The sequence below is a fragment of the Anomalospiza imberbis genome, chromosome 4 (assembly GCF_031753505.1).
Source record: "Anomalospiza imberbis isolate Cuckoo-Finch-1a 21T00152 chromosome 4, ASM3175350v1, whole genome shotgun sequence".
Lineage (NCBI taxonomy): Eukaryota > Metazoa > Chordata > Aves > Passeriformes > Viduidae > Anomalospiza > Anomalospiza imberbis.
In genome coordinates, this window is record NC_089684.1 from 18,114,787 (window position 1) to 18,132,716 (window position 17,930).

General features: G+C 50.1%; 2 protein-coding genes across 3 annotated transcripts; one reads left to right on the forward strand and one right to left on the reverse strand.

Moving 5' to 3' along the window:
• The first annotated feature begins 482 nt into the window (after positions 1 to 482).
• On the forward strand, positions 483 to 8,841 carry HOPX (HOP homeobox). 2 transcript variants are annotated; one of them, XM_068187313.1, is made up of 3 exons: positions 483 to 616; positions 5,046 to 5,221; positions 7,524 to 8,841. In XM_068187313.1, the coding sequence occupies exons 2-3, from the start codon at positions 5,078 to 5,080 to the stop codon at positions 7,599 to 7,601; spliced, it is 222 nt and encodes a 73-aa protein (XP_068043414.1). In that variant the 5' UTR covers positions 483 to 616; positions 5,046 to 5,077; the 3' UTR covers positions 7,602 to 8,841. The 2 variants fall into 2 exon arrangements, with proteins under 2 accessions (XP_068043414.1, XP_068043413.1); XM_068187312.1 differs by lacking the exon at positions 483 to 616 and adding an exon at positions 4,636 to 4,785.
• Positions 8,842 to 9,618: 777 nt separating this feature from the next.
• SPMAP2L (sperm microtubule associated protein 2 like) lies at positions 9,619 to 17,894 on the reverse strand. The gene is made up of 9 exons (XM_068187315.1): positions 17,823 to 17,894; positions 17,122 to 17,164; positions 15,000 to 15,053; positions 13,885 to 14,007; positions 12,213 to 12,326; positions 11,800 to 11,920; positions 11,191 to 11,322; positions 10,492 to 10,667; positions 9,619 to 9,899 (listed from the first exon to the last, which is right to left on the reverse strand). Exons 1-9 carry the CDS (start codon positions 17,845 to 17,847, stop codon positions 9,785 to 9,787), a joined length of 903 nt encoding a protein of 300 aa, XP_068043416.1. The 5' UTR covers positions 17,848 to 17,894; the 3' UTR covers positions 9,619 to 9,784.
• Between the last annotated feature and the right edge of the window lie 36 nt (positions 17,895 to 17,930).

Consider the following 17,930-nt stretch of genomic DNA (forward strand, 5'->3'; position numbering starts at 1 on the left):
GACAGATCCAGGACCCAGTCCTGCCCTTACACCCAGCCTGGCGGGATCACAGGGCTGACTAAAGTGACAGCAGACTCGGGAATGTTAAACCTGGACACATCATGTGCAAGACACTAAAGCGAGATGAGAATCCAGCCCTGCACAGCAGCGAGCGCTGCCGGGCTCCATCAGCCGAGGCGGGAGCGGGGCTCCTTACAGCGGCGCAGCGGGATGCATCCCGGCCGGGAGGGACGGGCGGGCTCGGCTGCAGCTCCGCTGTACGAAGCGCAGTTTCCGCCGCACCCCGCCTGCACCTTTCCTGTACCCCCGCAGGAAGCAGCCCCGGCCGGGACCGCGTCCTGGGGCCCCGAGCGTGGCGGGACGCGCCCCGACGGCTGCCGGACCACCGAGAGCCCGCGGCGCGCACACAACCACGCGCGGAGGGAGCCCTGCCAAAGGGAGCGGGTGCCAAACCTGAATTACCAGCCCAGAGAGTGGCTGTGGATCCCGGGAGCTCCTGTGATTTGCGGCAGGTTTTTCAGGTCCCCGCCTGTCAAACACACGCAGATACTTAAGCAGTCACCCAAGGACCTGCGGGGTTCTTGTTTTACACACTTCTGGTCCCTGCCAGCTCCAGGTAAGCACAGGCTTTGAGCTGGGGGTGCTGGGGTGGGTTTGCAGTTGGGGATGGGGGGATGGAGAGAGGAGCTTCCCTGTGAGTACTGATGCTGAGGAGGTCGGAGCTGCACCCAGCAGGACAGAAAGGCTCATGCCCGGGGCAGGCAGAGGCACCCAGGCAGGAGAGACCCTAGGCAGGGGCCACCACGGGGCCCTGCCTCTGCTGCAGCAGCTGCAGTGCTCCCATTTGCTTTGTTCCCATCCGATATTATCTTCTAAAAGACTGGACGGGTAGTTTACAGGATGCATGACAGGTGTTTTTTCCTTATTTATAGCAGGGCCCGGTTTATTTTTAAAGCCTCTGTCCCACCTTATCCTGTGCTCCATGCTGGCTGATGTTATCCACAGCCACCCCACAGCAGGAGGATGAGCAAAGCTCAGGACAGGACATGGCTATGCAGCAGAGCAAGGGAGGGTAAGAGGGCTCGTTTGCATTGAGAACTGCTATTTTGATCCCTGCAGTGGCAGGAAATATCTGCAAGCTAAAACCAGATGCAGATGCCTCCAGCTGCATCCCTGCCCTGACAGTGGGAGCACTGGGAAAGGGGTCAGGAAGCCCAGCAGAGGCTATGGAGCCCCATCAGCTGGGGAGGAGCTACTGCTCAGAGAGGTTTCTAGGGGCTTTGGGTGCAGTAGATCGTTAAAGAGCTGCAAAGCCAGCCACCTATTGTGATACTGTTCAAAAAAGCAAAGCTGAGCAAACAGCGATCACATCTTTTCTGGAAAAGTGGCAGATTTCTGCCAGGATAGTAAATGCTGACTGCACTAGCAGTGCTGGACAAGCATGTTGGGGGACAGAAAGATGTCCTCTCCTATTTCACGCCAGAGCTGGGAGTCCTGCTAGTAACCCCAGAGTGTTTTTAGGGAGCTGGGTGCAACCACAAGACATGGGCAGAGTACTATACATTTATAATAAGATTTTCTCTTGCTGTAACTTGTGCCCATCAGCCATTACCTTTTGTCTGCTTACTCCAAAATGGCCCTGGAGGTGCATTTTAATGCCCTATCAGCCACACTAAGAGCACCAGGTGCTGTCATGTACATAGCAATGCTGGCTGCAGCTGCCCATGGCCCAGGCAACTGCTGATCCACTTGCAAGCTTCTGCTCTCACATCACTCTACCTAAAACCAAGACAGTCAGAGCCAAGTGTGAATTCCCCAGGGGTCTTTATCTTGACACTTAGGACAGAGCAGGTGTGGTGGTTTCCCTGTGACAGTGCATCTGGCATTGTCATTTCTGCCTGGGTGAGTAAACCCCAGCTGAATGACAGTTGCAGCGCCAACAGCCCTTCTAAATGGCTAACATTCCTTGCACTGAAAATCCTTTTTTTTCAATGTTGTCAAAAATTTAAGAGGAAAAAAGCAGTGAGAAGTGGTGCTTTTCAGCAGCTAAGCCAAACAGCTGTGAGTCTCCATATTTCTGCCAGGCTTAAATAAATGTAAGTGAGACAATCACCTTTCCCGTACAGGGAGAGCTGTTGGACAACCTGAAGCCCAGCTGCACGCCTGGGCTTAAACGAGACTCCATTTAAGTAGTAGGCAGGTGATTAGTGGTCTCAATAGGGCCAGTCTGGCCATTTAGGCACTCGTAGTGCCCTCAAGTCATGTCCTATACCCCCACATTTAGCATCCTGGAGGTGCCAAGTGCTAGGGGCCATGTGCTGCGCAGGGGTCACATGGTTCCTGAAAGCCTTCAGGACATAGTGGAGTGATGTGGGGAGACCTGCAAAGCCCTCCAGGAGCCCCAGGTTTTTGCCTTTTCCTGAAACCCATCTCACAACCCTGAGAGGTAAAAAAATGTACTCCTTCCAGAGCAGGGGTAGAGGGGACACAAAGAAAAGCCATCAGGCATCACATCCCACATGTTGGGGCACCCTGAGCTGCCAGCAGGTAGAAGATACTGTGTCCCATGGGGAAATGCCTCAGGAACCTGGAGATAATCAGAAGCAGAAATAGCTGTGCAGGTGAAACATGAAAGGTGAAGCATGTGTTCCCTATGCAAATCCATGCACACACATCAATGCACATTAATGCGGCGGCCTGCAAACAGTGATTTATGAGCTGCCAAGGCATGTTGCTGCTGGTGGCCTGGGCTAGATGCATGATCTGGAGGTGATGAGGATCCCTTTGTGGCTGGGCTTTCTATGGGAAGGGCAGGTGGCTCAGTGGTGTGCTAAAAAAAAGAAAGGCACGACTTGTGGCCTGAGCTTGGCCTCATCTGCATTTTGACCTCAGGGAGAGCCTGGCAGCCACAGTGCTGGAGAGTAGCACCTCAAGTCGAGGGGACCTCCTTCTACCCCTGCATCTTTTCAAGAGGTCTACAAATATCTAAGGTAGGTAAGCAGCATTCAGCAGACTCCTACTACCTCACATGAATGAGTAACTGAATTATGATGCCCCCTTTCTATATGGATGCTTCTGAATTAAGATGACCCCAGGAAACCCAGGCAGCTGCAACACACCGCAGACAAGGCCAGCTTGGCTTGCAGTACCTGGGGTTAAAGATGGTCTTTCTTCAGTCCACTCAGGCCTGGTGGGTGATACTGTCTGTACTGTCTACCAGCACTCCATCAAGCTCAGAGGTGCTCCAATGTTACACAACCACTGTGTTACAATCGTTATTTATCAAGTGACTCAAGCAGAGTGGGCTGTTTCACAACCAGCCCTGGTCTATTTATAAGCCCCTACTCAAATGCCAAAGGATTCTCTTATTAGTCAAAGCACTTTCTGCAGAGGAGGCTCAGGGGGATCTTTGTTTTATGAGGTAAAGTTCGAGGATCTCTTCAGCCTCTCACTGCGCCTGGCTCTTCACAAGCTGCAAGACAGTTTTGAAGCTGAGCCCCATCCTAGCAGTTCTGTCAGCAAGTGAAAATCGTGGGGCATTCAATACCCAGGGTACCTAAAGGTGAGTTACCAGTCAACCAAGAAAGCAGTTGGGTTTAAACCTATGCAGTAAGAGTGCAGCATGATGGATGTTCCAGGATTATACCCCAGAGCCAAAGGGAAGGAAAAGCTGGACAGTAATGTGGAGGCAGGGCAGGTCTGCAGCAGATGGCCCACAGACATCCCACAAGGGCCAAAGGTTCCTGGCAGCACTGGAGAACCAGCAACACCAACCAGGCAACAGAGATGGGCCAAGCAACAGGGACAGCAGGAGAGCAGATCAAGAAAGTCCACATTTTGCAAACACCTCCTCCCCTGCCAATACCCCACAGCCTGGTTTCAAAAACACCACAGTGATTCAGTGTCAAGGGACTTGTGCATGCTGTGTGGGGGCAGTGCCTTGTGTTTTAGTTGACTGAATTAGCAAGCTCGACCCTCTGCCATATGAAAGCAAACCTGGAGCCCAGCAGAAGAGAGATGTGGGACTTATCCAAGATGCACTTGTTTTTCTTGTTCTTTTGGGCCAAATCTTCCAGAGATTATGCAAAGCACAAGTGGGACAAGTGTTACTCTGGAGGAAAACGTGGGCTTCTTGGTGCTGCCTTTGCTGGGAGCACCTAGGACTGATTACAGTCAGAAGCAGCAAGTGCTTGAGCAACAGACATACATGGGGTAACAGTCCTTGAGGATTTGAACACTTATACAGCAAAACCCAACCAATCAACTAACCAGTTCAGTGATGCTCAGGAACAATAGGATTAACTGGTTTTGCCCACGTGTGGTAACATTAAATATTACTTAAAACAATGCAGCTCACCTTCTCATGGCCAGCATTGTGTGATGTCTTTCCACACTTCTAAGAGAAGGACCAGGACACTAATGCTGAGGAGGGGAAATAGAGTGGTTTCTGGGTCAAAGACCATGCTCCCAGTAGATCACATATGCTCTGTTTTATCATTCCTTTGCACAAACTTGCCTGATCACTGGGAAGTAGGGGAAAAAAAACAACAACCCACTAGGTTAGATGTCAGTTATTGTCCCTTCACCCAGAGGATATAATGTTTTTTAGCTACGGTCTTTAAATTAACCCCCTGAACATGCCCATTGCTGTGACATCGCTCCTAAGTGACGCCCAGGCCTAAATACGGCTGTAAACAGGAATCGTTCCCATGGGAGTCACACTGGCTATAAATACAGCACCAGGGGAGTGCTGAGCAGCCTGCAGCTTCCTGCCAGCTGAGGATGGTGAGACAGCTCAGTGCTGGGCATTGCTGGCGTGTGGTCGCTGCAGGAAACTGAGATAGGAGTTGTTGGGGGGGCTGGTGCTCCCAGCTGAGCACCCTGGCATGTCTTTGGGAAGGGAGATGAGCCCTGCTGCAGCCACAGCTCACAGCCTGGGCAGGGGGGGAGGTTGGTGTGGACACAGATGGCAAATCTGGGGCTCAGCAAGTGTGGCCCCACTGGCCAGTCCCAGCTTGAGCAATGACACCAGCCCCTCTCCGCAGTGCCTGGCCCCATAGCCCTGCCCCAGGAGGAGATGGCCATGGAAAAGCCAGTGATTCCCACTGAGGAGCAGCTGGAGATCCTGGAACACCACTTCTGCAAGGTGAATAAGCATCCTGACCCCACCACACTGTGCCTCATCGCTGCTGAGACCGGGCTTTCCGAGGAGCAGACTCTGGTGAGTGCATGCCTCTCATCCTGCCCCTGGCACCAGCCCCGCTCCCCCTGCATGCCTCTGTGCCCATCTCCTGCCTGTCATGGTCTATCATACACCTGCACCCATCTGTCCCCCCACAGGCTTCCTACAGCAGCCCCTGCCCTTCTCATGCTCCCCCCACACCGCCTGCACTCCTCTGTGCCCTGTGTGCTCCCTGCTTGCACTCCCTGCACCACCGTGCCCCCTGCACTCTCCTCACTGCACCCACAAGTCTCCTCTGCACCTGTGCAACCCCCAGCACACGCCTAACTGCACCCACAGAGCTCTAATGCAACACAGCACCTCCCTGTACCCCACATCCTTCCTGTGCTCCATGTGTTTCTGCCCTGAATGTACAACCCTTGCGTGCTGTTCTGCCAAACCCTTTCTGATTGCCTTGGATGCACTAACTACTGCTGGTTTAAAGGTCTGAAGAAACTACTGTCATTTTAAAATACATAGAGGATAGATGCAATTCCTGCAGGATGTGCTGTGGGACATGCTCAGGCTGTGCACCCTCCCCCTTAGCGTCCCTAAGCCCCGATGTCAGGCAAGTCTGTCAGCCTCTCCAGGAGACATAGAGGCCCCCAAATACCCCTCCACAGAGACAAGCTGCCACTGTCTGGGAATTCCACCATGCCCTGTGCTCCAACTGGCTACCTGCAGGCTACCGTGGGCTTCAGAAGCAAAAGGCTTCTTCCCAGTTCCTTCAGGTGGCAGTGCAGCTCATTGTGATGCAGGTGATTACTAGACCCATAGCAGCATTTATGGGTATAGAAAAGAAATCCAGCCCACTGGAAAGTTAGCAGCAGTTTGCAGAGAGCTGCCAAGCCTGGCTCTCCCTCAGCAAAGCCAAAGGGGTATAAAAGCTGAGCTGGCAATGTCAGCATTTAGCCTGTCCCAGGGAAAGATGCTGGAACAGCATCCATTGCACGATAGTCCTCAGCTGGAGTGGACTGTGCTTTGGTGACAGGCAGGCATCAATCACTGCTTGTTTGAGGCAGCGAGGAGGCAGTACCCCTAAAATACCTTCTTCTCCATAGCAATGGCACTGTTCCTTTTTCTTTTTTCCTACAGCAACTTGTAAACACAGGCCATATACACCCAGGGCACCTCTGTAGATGTCTTAAAATCTTCCCTGATAGCTATCTTTTTCCACTAATCTAATGTGCTCCTAGAGATCTGGAGATGGAGGTCATATTAGGGACAGGATCAACACTGGCGTGAGCTGCAAAGTGCCTGCATTGCATAGAACACAGGGAATTATTGCCCCTGACATCTAGAGTGCTTTATCATCTAGAAATAACAGCCCTTTTAATAAAAAATTCAGTAGCAATGAGATGCAAAGAGGAGATTATAGTTTAGGACAGAAAGTGAAACTTTGAGAGGAGGCGCTAGGCTGTCAATCATATGACTGGATGTGGTCAAAGGCAGTGTGAGAGTGAGAGGCTCTTGTAGAGAGCACTGTGGTTGTATCATTATGGACCATAATAGCTTCAAAAATAACCATGAACAAATATAGCAACAAAATGAACTGCAACAAAAGGAATCACAGGCACATTGCCAAACAAAAGGCTGAGTTGTGCTTCCGGCACATGAGTAATATTTCTTTTCTTTCTTTTCTTCTTAGGTAGTGTAGCTTTAACCAGATACATTTTATCTAATATTTTAAATTGTGGCTGCCTTTAAGTGGAATCAGCAGCTCTTGGAATAGGCTTCCAGATGCTAAGTTACAAGAGACATAGTGCTAAGTTGCTGCTAACATAGATGTGCATATTGCCTTAGCACTAAGACAATTTTTAAACTATTTTAAAAATCTATTTGTTCTTAAATTTGTTGAGACTCAATGTGCAATGTACCTCTCATGCTTTCTGAAACAGGTGAGCTTTCGATTCCTGTCAGTTTTGGACCTGCAAATGATTGTTTGACTTATCCAGTCATTTAAACAGACACCATTCAGATCCTTAGCCAATCTCTTACTCTGCTCCAAGAAAAACCTGGGCTCACAGCAATAAAAAAAGGACTCACTCATACTGTCAAGGTCTGAAGTGAGCTAGAGAAATGAGTTTCAAAGAGGTGCACGTGTAGGTTACCAGACTGTTCGGCCAGGAGCCACCATCCTGGCTGCCTGTACTGCCTGGGAACAGCACCGTGCTACAAGGCAGCAGCACCATGAGTTCCCCTCACCTCTTCCCACGTGCTGACATCTGCCCTTTTATTAAAATTATTTGGAGGCTTCACTCAGCTCAGTGCACTCAGTCTCTGCTTTGTTCTTTCTCTCCAGAAATGGTTCAAGCAGCGCCTGGCGGAGTGGAGGAAGTCTGAAGGGCTGCCCTCAGAAAGCGGGTCTGTCAGGGACTAAAGGATGCTGCTCCAATCCCCTTGCCTCTTATAAAGGATGGTGAAGCTCTTCAGAGTGGGTTTCTTTGGGGTTCTTCTGTTGCAATAGGTTTTGCAATACTAAGTAATACTCTGCTATTTAACAGAAATCTTATTTAACATGTACATAACCAGAAAAAAAAAAATTTTATAAATATATATATATATATACATACACACACATGTGTGTATACAACTTTTGATGGCTGATAACCTATCCAGTGATTCCAGCCCATTAACAGCAGCTACACAAGAAAAGGCAATTTCATGCCCTTGTCCCAGGCTTGCAGAAATTGTGCCATGATATATGTTCAAATATAGAAGGAAGAAATAAAGGAAAGAAATAAGAAATAAATATTTTCCTTAAAATCCCCAGAGGCAAAGTATGTGTGCTAGCTTTAAGGTGCAGATCATCCAGAGAGTAGGGCATCTGAAAAACCAGGTGTGTTGTTCAGGTGACCTGGTTTGGCTCAACATGCCTGAATCAGCTCTGAATACTGGCAAACCAAGTGCCTACACCATAATCAGACCAAGCAAAGCATCCTTGAATGCCTTTTTTACATTTCAGTTAAATGTCACCAAAGAGAAAGAACTCGTGGGTTTTTTCCCAGTGCGGTAATAAAAACCCAACATTTTTTGATGAGAGGAGCTGTGTTATGTCCCTGCTTGTGCTCCCTGCCCCCAGGACAGGAGGCAGACTCCTTCCTCTGCATGGGCAATATTTCTCCCAGGCAGCCTCAGTGGGCACAGTGGGTTTTCCCTTTGCCACAGGGACAGCCATGGGAAGCCTTGTCTCCTAGGGCACCTGTGGGTCCATGCATGGCAGCCCACACAACCCCACACCCCCCTAATCCCCAGGGTGGCAGAGGCTGGTGGTGCTGGGGTTTCCCCAGAGCATGGGGGCTTTAGTGGGGGGACCCTAGTCTCCTCCTGGCCATTCTCAAGCCTGAGGAATGCAGTTGCACTGGGGCTCTTGCACAAAATCCAAACTCTCGTCCATCTTGGCACAGGACAATGCCTGGTCTAAAAATAACCAGCAGCATTTCACAGTGACCTTACCTTGCTCAAAAGGCTTCAAAACTCCTCTGCTTAGTGGATTACTGAATCAATTAATGGATCTTCTCATTAATCCCCTTCTGGTTTGTGGTCACCTGCCTCTACTCCTTTGGAAGGAAAATCAGCTTAACAAGGGCAAGATTAAAATACATTGGCTCTGAAACTGCCATATGCTTTCATTTGTGGCTTTTGTCCCTTACTGGTGAGCATCTCTCTTGCCTCAGTATCTCCAGCCTGTCGCCAGTGGTTGGGCAGCCAGTGCAAAACACACTGACCTTGTAGGAAGCGGATAAAAGCATTCTCCCTTTACGTCATGCCCCGCACAAGCTGTGTTGTTCCCCTGCAATCCAGCTGCCAAACTGACTGACCCACAGACCTGACTGGAGCTCACAATTTGGTCTGCGGACTCTGGCATCAATACTTGTTTTCTGCTTAGCCTTTGCAACTTGCCTTCTCTCTTACACTGAGGGGAACTCTGCTTTTTTGAGTTAGGCTCCAAAAATCCCAGTGCAGAACTCTCTTATTTTGCCCAAGGTCACACAACTGAGTATCTGAACCACACAGCTTTAACCCACCTATGTAACTGGATCTGCCTGTTCTCCAGGCATTTGAGAAACAGGTCCCAAATCCAAGCCAACTCAACATACATTGTAGCCTTTTGTATTTCTACTTCTGTCACAAGCATGAAACTTTTGAGTGTCAGTAAGAAAATGTTTAAAATTTAGCAAAAAATTTTAAACTCAAATTCAGGAGTTATGTTGCATCAACTTACTGCATGCTCTTGAGTTTGGTTTGCCACATTTCCCTGCATGAAAGGACAGTTCCTTTCCTCAGCAGTTGTTTCACTACTTCTTAAACTATAACAGCAAAACAATCAAGAAAGAAACTCCATCTAGGAAGAGAGTCTTCCCACATTAAGTTAAATTCTGTAATTTTCTCTGATAACTATTATAAAGGAATGATGATTTTATTTTAACTCCCAGAAAATGTTCCTGCTGAGTGCTGCCTCTGCGCTGTGTTCAAAGAGATTTTCCAGCCACAGCAGAGCCCAGAGAGAGTGATATTCCAAGGGGTGATGTGGGCAGATGGCAGGAGCATTTCTGAAGGAGCTTAGCGCTGAATTGGCCGAGCTAGTTCTTGGAGCCGTGGAGAACAAACTGCCTTCATAGCAGCCTCCTTCACTTTGAATGCATCTGGGTTGAGAACAGTCAAGCCCATTCGAGGTCTGGAGGAGAGAGGGTAGGGATGGTAAATTCTGACTGGAGCAAGGCCAGCTGTCAGCTGCCTGTGAGCTCCCACACCTCCAGGACCTAAGCCTGCCCTTCCCTGTCAAGGGAGGACAAAAGGCATCACACCTCTGCTGCTGTCATCAGGGGAGGAGTATCTCTCATAGCCACTACAGCCAGGCATTCCCTCACCCTCTGTGAAACATCCTCCCAAGAAATTCCTGCAAACTGGGCTGAGGTCAGCTGCAATATGCTGGGCAACATGAGTGTATCACACTCTGCCCTTTGCCAGTTGGTTGCTTTTTATAGTTGGAATTAATAACAAGTCCCAACCAGTAATTCTGCTGGAATTAAAGAGATTCTGTTTCTTCTCTTTTGACTCTCCTTCTACCTCAAAATGGCTTTTTAAACCGCAATCCAGGTAGCATTAACACATCCAAACATATAAAACCCATGCATTTTGGAAGTGGAAGAGTACTTCCTAATCTTGGCCTAATCTCTCTAGCCAAACACAAATGAACAAGGTGCCATGAGCCACACAAAATGGGCTGGCAGCTGATTGTTTCCCCATGACTGGGAAGCAGTACCTACCTTGTGCTAGGCTGGGCCAGTGCCACTATCCTTTCTGTAGCCACAGCACGCTTGGCAGCCTCTGTCACAGGCCACTCAGGATCCCGCGCAGGCACGAACTTAGCGTGGAGTTGTTTGGGCTTCGACAGCTCAATGGTCCGAGGGCTTGCAACTGCCTTCTGAGATGACCTGGAAACCTGTGGAAGAATGGGGAGGAAGGTCCTTAGAGATGCTCCTGGCATTCAAGGGTGCTCAGCCTGCAACCAGTTCAGTGTTACCAGGTTCACAGCCACTAACCACACACAGATGGGACTCAATCATGTCCTCACTTGTGTTTGTCACCAGGCAAACTGTAGAGGGAGAAATCACTGCCTGGCCAGTCCCACAACCTGCCCTCCAGTCTCCTATTACTCACAGCCTTTTGTCCATCCCACCCCCAGCACTGGAGATCCCAGTTAGGCACTTGTCCACCTCTCCCTGTCCCCAAAAGTGCAGGTTAGGCACAGCTCTGCCATTCTCTGGGGATATGTGCTGGGAGTCAGTTCATGCTCTGAATGGAGCACAAGTCCTGCTTTCCAGCTCAGGAAGCAGCTGCACCAGCCTCATGGAGGGCAGCACATCCAGGGCTGACATGAAGAGAGCCACAAGGGACTGAGCACCTGTGCCCTCTCCTCTGCCAGAAGTCCCATCCATGTAGGGTCCCGGGTGATGCTGCCTTACCGTAGAGATGACAACACCAGGTTTGGTGTGCTCAGAGCAGCAGGTCAGCTCCCTGATCAAGGGCTCTGCGAGTTTCTGAACCCGCGCCGATGCCTTGGCCGAGACTGCAAATCTGGAAACCTGTGTTGGCACCTGCATGGATCCAGAATGGGGGAGGGATGTGCAGACACAGAGCTTGTACAGTAGCCCACAGGGACATGCTCCCTCTCCACAAGGATGAGCATCCCAGCACCCTTCCTCTGCAGACATGGTCACTCTTAATTTTCCAGAATCCATTATTTTTCTTTCACCTGAACTATTAAGTAATTTTGGTGCTATAGGGATTTCCCAGCTGTTGCTCACTCAGAGGCAGAAGGGGAGTGCCTGTAATGAGACCCTGTGTAGCCAGGTAAAAGTACAGAGAAATTCCTTCCATGTTTTTTATATTCATCTTCCTGATGAATGTAAATGAAAAGGCAGCTTCTTCCAGTGTCATAAACCACAGCAGAACCAGACAGATTCTCCCCTCCACACACTGGGCACATCCAGGGGTGGGATACGGGGTCTAAAAACTCAGGACAGTTTGCTGCATCCCTGTACCCTCCAAATCTCACTCAACCTCCTCCTCACCTCTCTGGGCGGCACAAAGTCTGGGTGCAGCCCCTTTGGCTTCGCAAGCTGCAGTATCCGCTTGGAGGCATTATAGTTCTGTGCAGCCAGGGACACAGGCCACTCGGGGGACTCACGGGATCTGGAAGCAGAGAGTTACGGCACTGTCACTCACAGATGTTCTCCAACCTGGCAGCAGCTGGGATGTCTAAGCCTCACATTTGCTGCAGTAGAAGGCAGCTTTGTCTTGTGGCCATTTCCAGTGTAGAACTCATCCCATGAGAGAATCCAGAAGTTCTAATCCCAGCAGAGACCCTGCTCTGCATTCTGCCTTTTGTTTACCCATCCTCTGTTCCTGCATTTATTACACACCACTGATGTTACAAGACCCAAGGCTCTACCTATAGCACCCTATAGGCTTTCTAGCCTCTCACCTTTGCTCCAGGTAAGCAGGGAGGTATTTTTTAGGTTCAGACAACCTCAGCAGCCGTTCAGAAGGGTAGCCAAACTTTGCTAGCAGGGGATTCCCACCGATTACTGGTCTGCAGCTGTACAGAAAGAAGGATTTTGAGGAGCAGCGCAGAAGAGCTAGCAAAAGACAACTGACAGAGAACATGATCCTGGCAGATGGTAACCTAAGTCGGGTTAAAAAGCCACGCCTGCTGCATGTACAAAATCTGGCACTGGTGCACATGGAAAAGCCATGAACAAATAGGCATTTACACCTGAAATTTCCTCACTTTAAATGCTGTTGGCATCTGAAGAGTCCTCTTTTAAGCACTCTCAGTGCACTGCTTTCAAAGTCTAGGCATTTCCTGGACCATTTAAAGAAGCTGTCCTACAACATCAGACAGTATTTATGTTGGTCAGCTCTGCCAATTTAGAAACCTTTTTGTTACAATGGCTTGATAGCACCTTGTGCCCTTGTACCTTCTTTCATCTTGGTGTCTCCCCTAGTTCATCCAGCCTTGTTCATCCAGTTTTCAAACAAGTGTAATTGTTGGAATATGCCTGTCATCACCAGGGAAGAAAGAAGCAGAGGTAAGCAGAAAGATAGGAAGTGCTGTCGTATGGACACCTTTAGCTCTCAGGATGATGAGAGCCCATAACTGGTGATAGTGGCAGAGGGGAGAAAAATACAGACATGCATGTCTCGACATTGCTCCAGGTAGAGGAAAGCCAGGAGTGCAACACAGTTTCATCTCCATTCTCATTGCTAGGACTTCTTACAGACTAGCAACCACCATTTTGACTCCAAAAGAGCTCCATCTCCTCCAAAAGAGCTACAAATTACTTGCTTCAAGTAATGCAGCACCACTGTCATTTATACTTTTTACATCAATTTTCATTCCAATTCCAAAACATGATCTAGGTTTTACACCATGCAGTGACAGCAGAGGTTTAACTCAAGGCAAGAGACCTGGATTCCTTCCAGCAGCAGAACACTGCAAGATTTCTCTGTTCCTAACCTTACCTTAAAGATTTAGGTCAGACTCCAAGAAGATGCAGGAGTGTCCAGGTGCCTGGCGGGGCTGCATCAGCCCCAGTGGGACATGGAACACATTAGGGATAGTTCCTCTCTACTCACAGGTGCAACACACATTCCATCAAGAAATGCATGCATGCACATGATGTCTACTTCAAACCAAAGCAGAGCTGTTGGATGGGTATTTTTGTTACAGCAGAGGAACATGCTCCCTTGTGCTTGGAGACTGAAATCAAGACAAGCTCCTAGGGCAGCTGATGGTAACCCAGAGCTCTAATCACACTTCTGCAACTATGTGTTGCAGAAGTCCTTCTCACAGCTGGGAAGTGGGTATGAGGACATAAAAGGTCACCAAAATTTAGCACTCCACAGTTCCTCCCCATTTTGGAAGTCAAGTATTCAGGGTGACTATGCTCCCATAGCACTTTCTTCCCTACTTCAGACAGCCCCTGTTCCAAGCACAAAACAGCTGGTGAGTTTCAGTGCCATGGAGCTATCTGCATGGCAGCCTTTTCAGGAGAGGAGATGGCATCTCCCCTTTCCCTGGGAGCCAGTATAGCCCCCTAGAGAGTATGCTCTGAGCTGCCTCCTTCCCCAGGATGTGCTACCACATGACTGACCTGCGCCCATAGTTGCTAAAATCTTTCTTGGGCTTGCACAGATACAATATTCTTGCAGATGGTCGAGCTGTCATAGCACCCGGTGAGAGGGTCCATATCGTCTCTTGGTTTCCCCATACAAGCCTAGCATGAACAGCAAGGTTGTCAAATTTTAGTAACAGGCACAAGTGTGAAATATGTTTGCTGGGGCTATCCTTCCCTGCCTAAGATGGAACACACACACACACACATACACACATGCCCGATGGCTCCCCACACCTGCAAAGTGCCACTAGCATCCCCTGAGCATTCTCCTTCTGTAGCTCTGAATTTCCCAACACTCCTGCTGGTTGTTGTCAACTAAAAAGAAAAGAGTCTTAAAGTGACAGGTTTTAGTTACCAGTGGATGTGCAGAGAGGGTCATTTAATTACACCTCTGAAACCCCTGGAGGAGTTTCATCATTGCATTTCTTTTGCCTCACCATTACCACCTAACTATACCACAGGTATGACAGTGAAAATAGAACAACTTTACAGTCAGGGTGTGCCATGGAAAGTGGGTGAGGTTTTACAGCAGGTTAGTGGTTACTCTCCTGTGCCCAGGGCAAATTTGGAGTTGCTCATCCCTCACTGAGAGGCCACGGTGGGAGAGGGTACTGGGGTAGTTGGGACAGAGAACAGCAGGGCAATGGGTTTGTGGAGCCTTTTTCAAGACCCATACGGATAACAGAGAAGAGATGTTATCAAGAGACTGTTGCCCTGGCTTGTCAAGCTGTAGTTTGATCATATCACACAGACAACTCTGCTCCTAAAGCTGGGCTGTATCCTCCAGGACAGAGCAGCCTGGTTCCCATGGTCCGGTCACCTTGCACCACACACCATCCTACCCCACAACATCTCAGCTGGGCAGCTCAGATCAGATGGGGCAACAAAGGCAAGGCTTGGGTCAAACCCAGGTTTTTGATTGAGAACTTGAAAGAGCAAATTGAAGGGAGCCCTTCAAGTATGGAACATCTCAGTCTGCTTTTCTAGGGACAGAGGGGAAAGGAGTAGCAAGACAATGGCCAAGAGTCTGCTCCAGCTGAGTCCCATCAATCCCCAGCCCTTGAGCAAGTGCTGTTTGAGCACTTACTTACGTGGGACTGCTGGCTTGGCAAAATAGTGGCTTGGGGTCTGCAAGTATCTCTATCCTGCCAAAATTGCAGAAAATGACAAACATGCCATTAACCATACAGTTAAATCAACAAAGCATAAAGAAGCTACTGCCGTACTCAAAGCCATACAAACGCTCTCAAAGCCCTGTGCTTTTGCCTCCATTCCCTTGAGAGAGCGCGTTTAAGGACCTCTCTCTTCAAGTACTTTCCACCCATTTAATCTGGCAAACTCACCAGCCCACAAATTTTTGTGTTTTCTCTTGGACTGCAGAGATACAAATTTGTAATTCTGCCTCCACTGATCACTAGGAGACTGGGAAGGAACTTTTCTGGTCAATAACATACCATGACACACGTACAAGAAGGATGACCTCCCAGCCTATGGGAGCCCAGATGAACAAAAACCTGTTGTCACCACATTGTGGTTTACTAAAAGGCACCATGGGGACGGCACCGTGTTTCCACATGGCTTTAGGAGCACATTTCATTTCAGTCCATTTAGCACAGAGGTCCTAGGTGCTGTATAGACACAGGAACATACATGGTCTCTGTCTTAGGAGCAGCTCTAGAAATGTTTTTACTGAATACACAACAGACCAAAAACTTTAATGAAGATCAGGTATCACTTCTGAGGCCTGAAATCCCAGTGACTGGGAAGTGTCTGAACTTTATGAGCCTTGGTACAGAAAAGAGAACAAGATAATCCAGTGCCACAAGTGTATTACACAACTCCTTGATGTCACAGACCAAGCCCATACCCACCCACTGGGGCTACAGGTGCCTACCCACAGCCAGCTGGTGAACAACCACACTGTGCAGGCAGCTGTGGAAGTGTTCCACTATGGAAAAAACACAGGTGGAAGCCTGAGGCATTGCTTCCCTGCTCCATGTCACCTGGCAATGTGGCAGCATGGCCTAGAGAAGAGCAAGGACACCAGTAGAGAGAGATACTTGCCAACAGAAAACAATCTGTGCTTTGGGGACACACCTGTGGTTTCTCTGATGGGGATGGGCATCTTACTGCTAGTAAGATGCCAAGCCCTGGCAAATGCATGTCAGAGAGCTCAGCACCACAGAGATCCCTGAAATGGCAGGCTGCTGTTACAGCATCGTCACTGCACGAGATGCCTGCCACGCTTAACTTGGGCCACAGCACTGCAAACACTGCTCCTGCTGAGATCCCACAAGGCAACTGCCTGTAGGGCTTTGGCCCCCTGCCACCAGTTCAAGACAGGACACGGTCAGGAAGGCAGATGTCATTTCAGGAGCCAAACCCCAGTTTAAGCTCTTTATTCCCAAGTGGGTCCCCAGAGGGTTTTCCTTGCAAAGGTAAAAGGGGGTGAAGGATTAGCACACAGAGGTTGCCCCCCCAGCCTAACTGTGTTGCAGAGCTGGCAGTATCTCTGCAAGCAGGCTCATTGCTTTTCCTCAGCTGCTGGCACAGATCCAGCACACAGCCACAGCCAAATCTAGCACAACATAGTGCACATGGCCCTAGTGCCCCACACTGCTGTGCCTAGCTTGCATCATGATCCAGCCAAGGAACGAGGCACACATACATTCAGATCAGGTCTCTCAACTCGGCAATCTTTTTTTGTTCTTTTTCCAATTACAAAAAGAAAGATTATATTTATCATGGCAAAAGCTCTAGAGAGAGAGGCAACCTCACTCAGGATGTACCTTCAGCAGCTCTGCAACTTGAAGGGGTTAAACCACCTCACTGACAGGAGAGCCCTGGTGGAGCCTTTGTTGTATGGGCCTGCTCATGCTTCCCAGCAATGCCTTGCTTCAGCCAGACACAGAAACACCTCCCCTCCACTGTCTGAGCATTCACAGACTCATTGCTTAAGGGAGATCAACTCCTTTTGAGATCAATTCCTTGTACAGCAAAGAGTCACAGCTTCCGTTTTGAAGGGGCAGGGGTGGTCGGATGTTTTTCAGAAGCTGAGGTAAGGGCAAAACCGGACATAATTTCCTCTCAAGTGTTTATCACAGCGTCATCCGATACATTGACTCACTGCTTGGTGTAAATCCCCGACTGAGCCCTCTCAAGAGACATGGGGCATTGGCCTGAACACCCAGCCAGGACGGGAGGGCTTCTTACCTGCTGCGTGGGTGTACACACATGCAAGGTGTGTAAGATGACACTGCAAAGACAAGAACAGGTGAATTTAAAAGCTTGATAACACCTGGAGCCCGGGCTGCCTGCTCTTTACCGTGCAATGATCATACGGCACATGAAGTTTGTGTATCTCGTCAGGATAGCTGCTCAGCAGATGATTGTATTGCTTTTCCCTGGTACCTTCCTCTCCAGGGGTTGCTCCTCACGGGGATGCTGGCAGCCCCCAAGGCTGCAGGATAGAGCACCCCCAGCACCACATCCTCCTCCTGGCACTAGCACCAGTGGTCACCAGCCTGCAGGCTCCCACCTGACTCTGTGTAGCCACCCCTTATGACTGCCGTCAGTAGCTTCCAGGGGAGGTTTTCAGAGCCTCGGGGAAACGGCAGCTGTGTTAAACTGGGACTCGGTGCCAGTATAAAACAACCTGGGGCCGGGGGATACGGGATGACAGGAAAACCAGCGACGTGGCGACAAGTGCAGCCACGTGCCCGGACGGCAGCGATGGCCACGAAACGGGGCCGGCAGCCCGCAGTCCCCGCCGCGGTGGCCGGGACCTGCCGGCGCCAGCCAGCCCACCGTGCCCGGGAGCCCTCCCGGCCCGAGCCCACCGCGGCCAGCGGCGGGGCCGGGGCTCGGCGCAGGGGCCGGCGCCGCTGGGGCCCGGCCGCCCCGGCCCCACGCACCGTGCAGGCCCCCGGCCGCCGCCATGGCCCGGCCCCGCCCAACGGCTCCGCCCGCCCCGCCCGGCCGCGGCGGGCCCGGGCACACAGCCCGGCGCCGAGCGCAGCCCG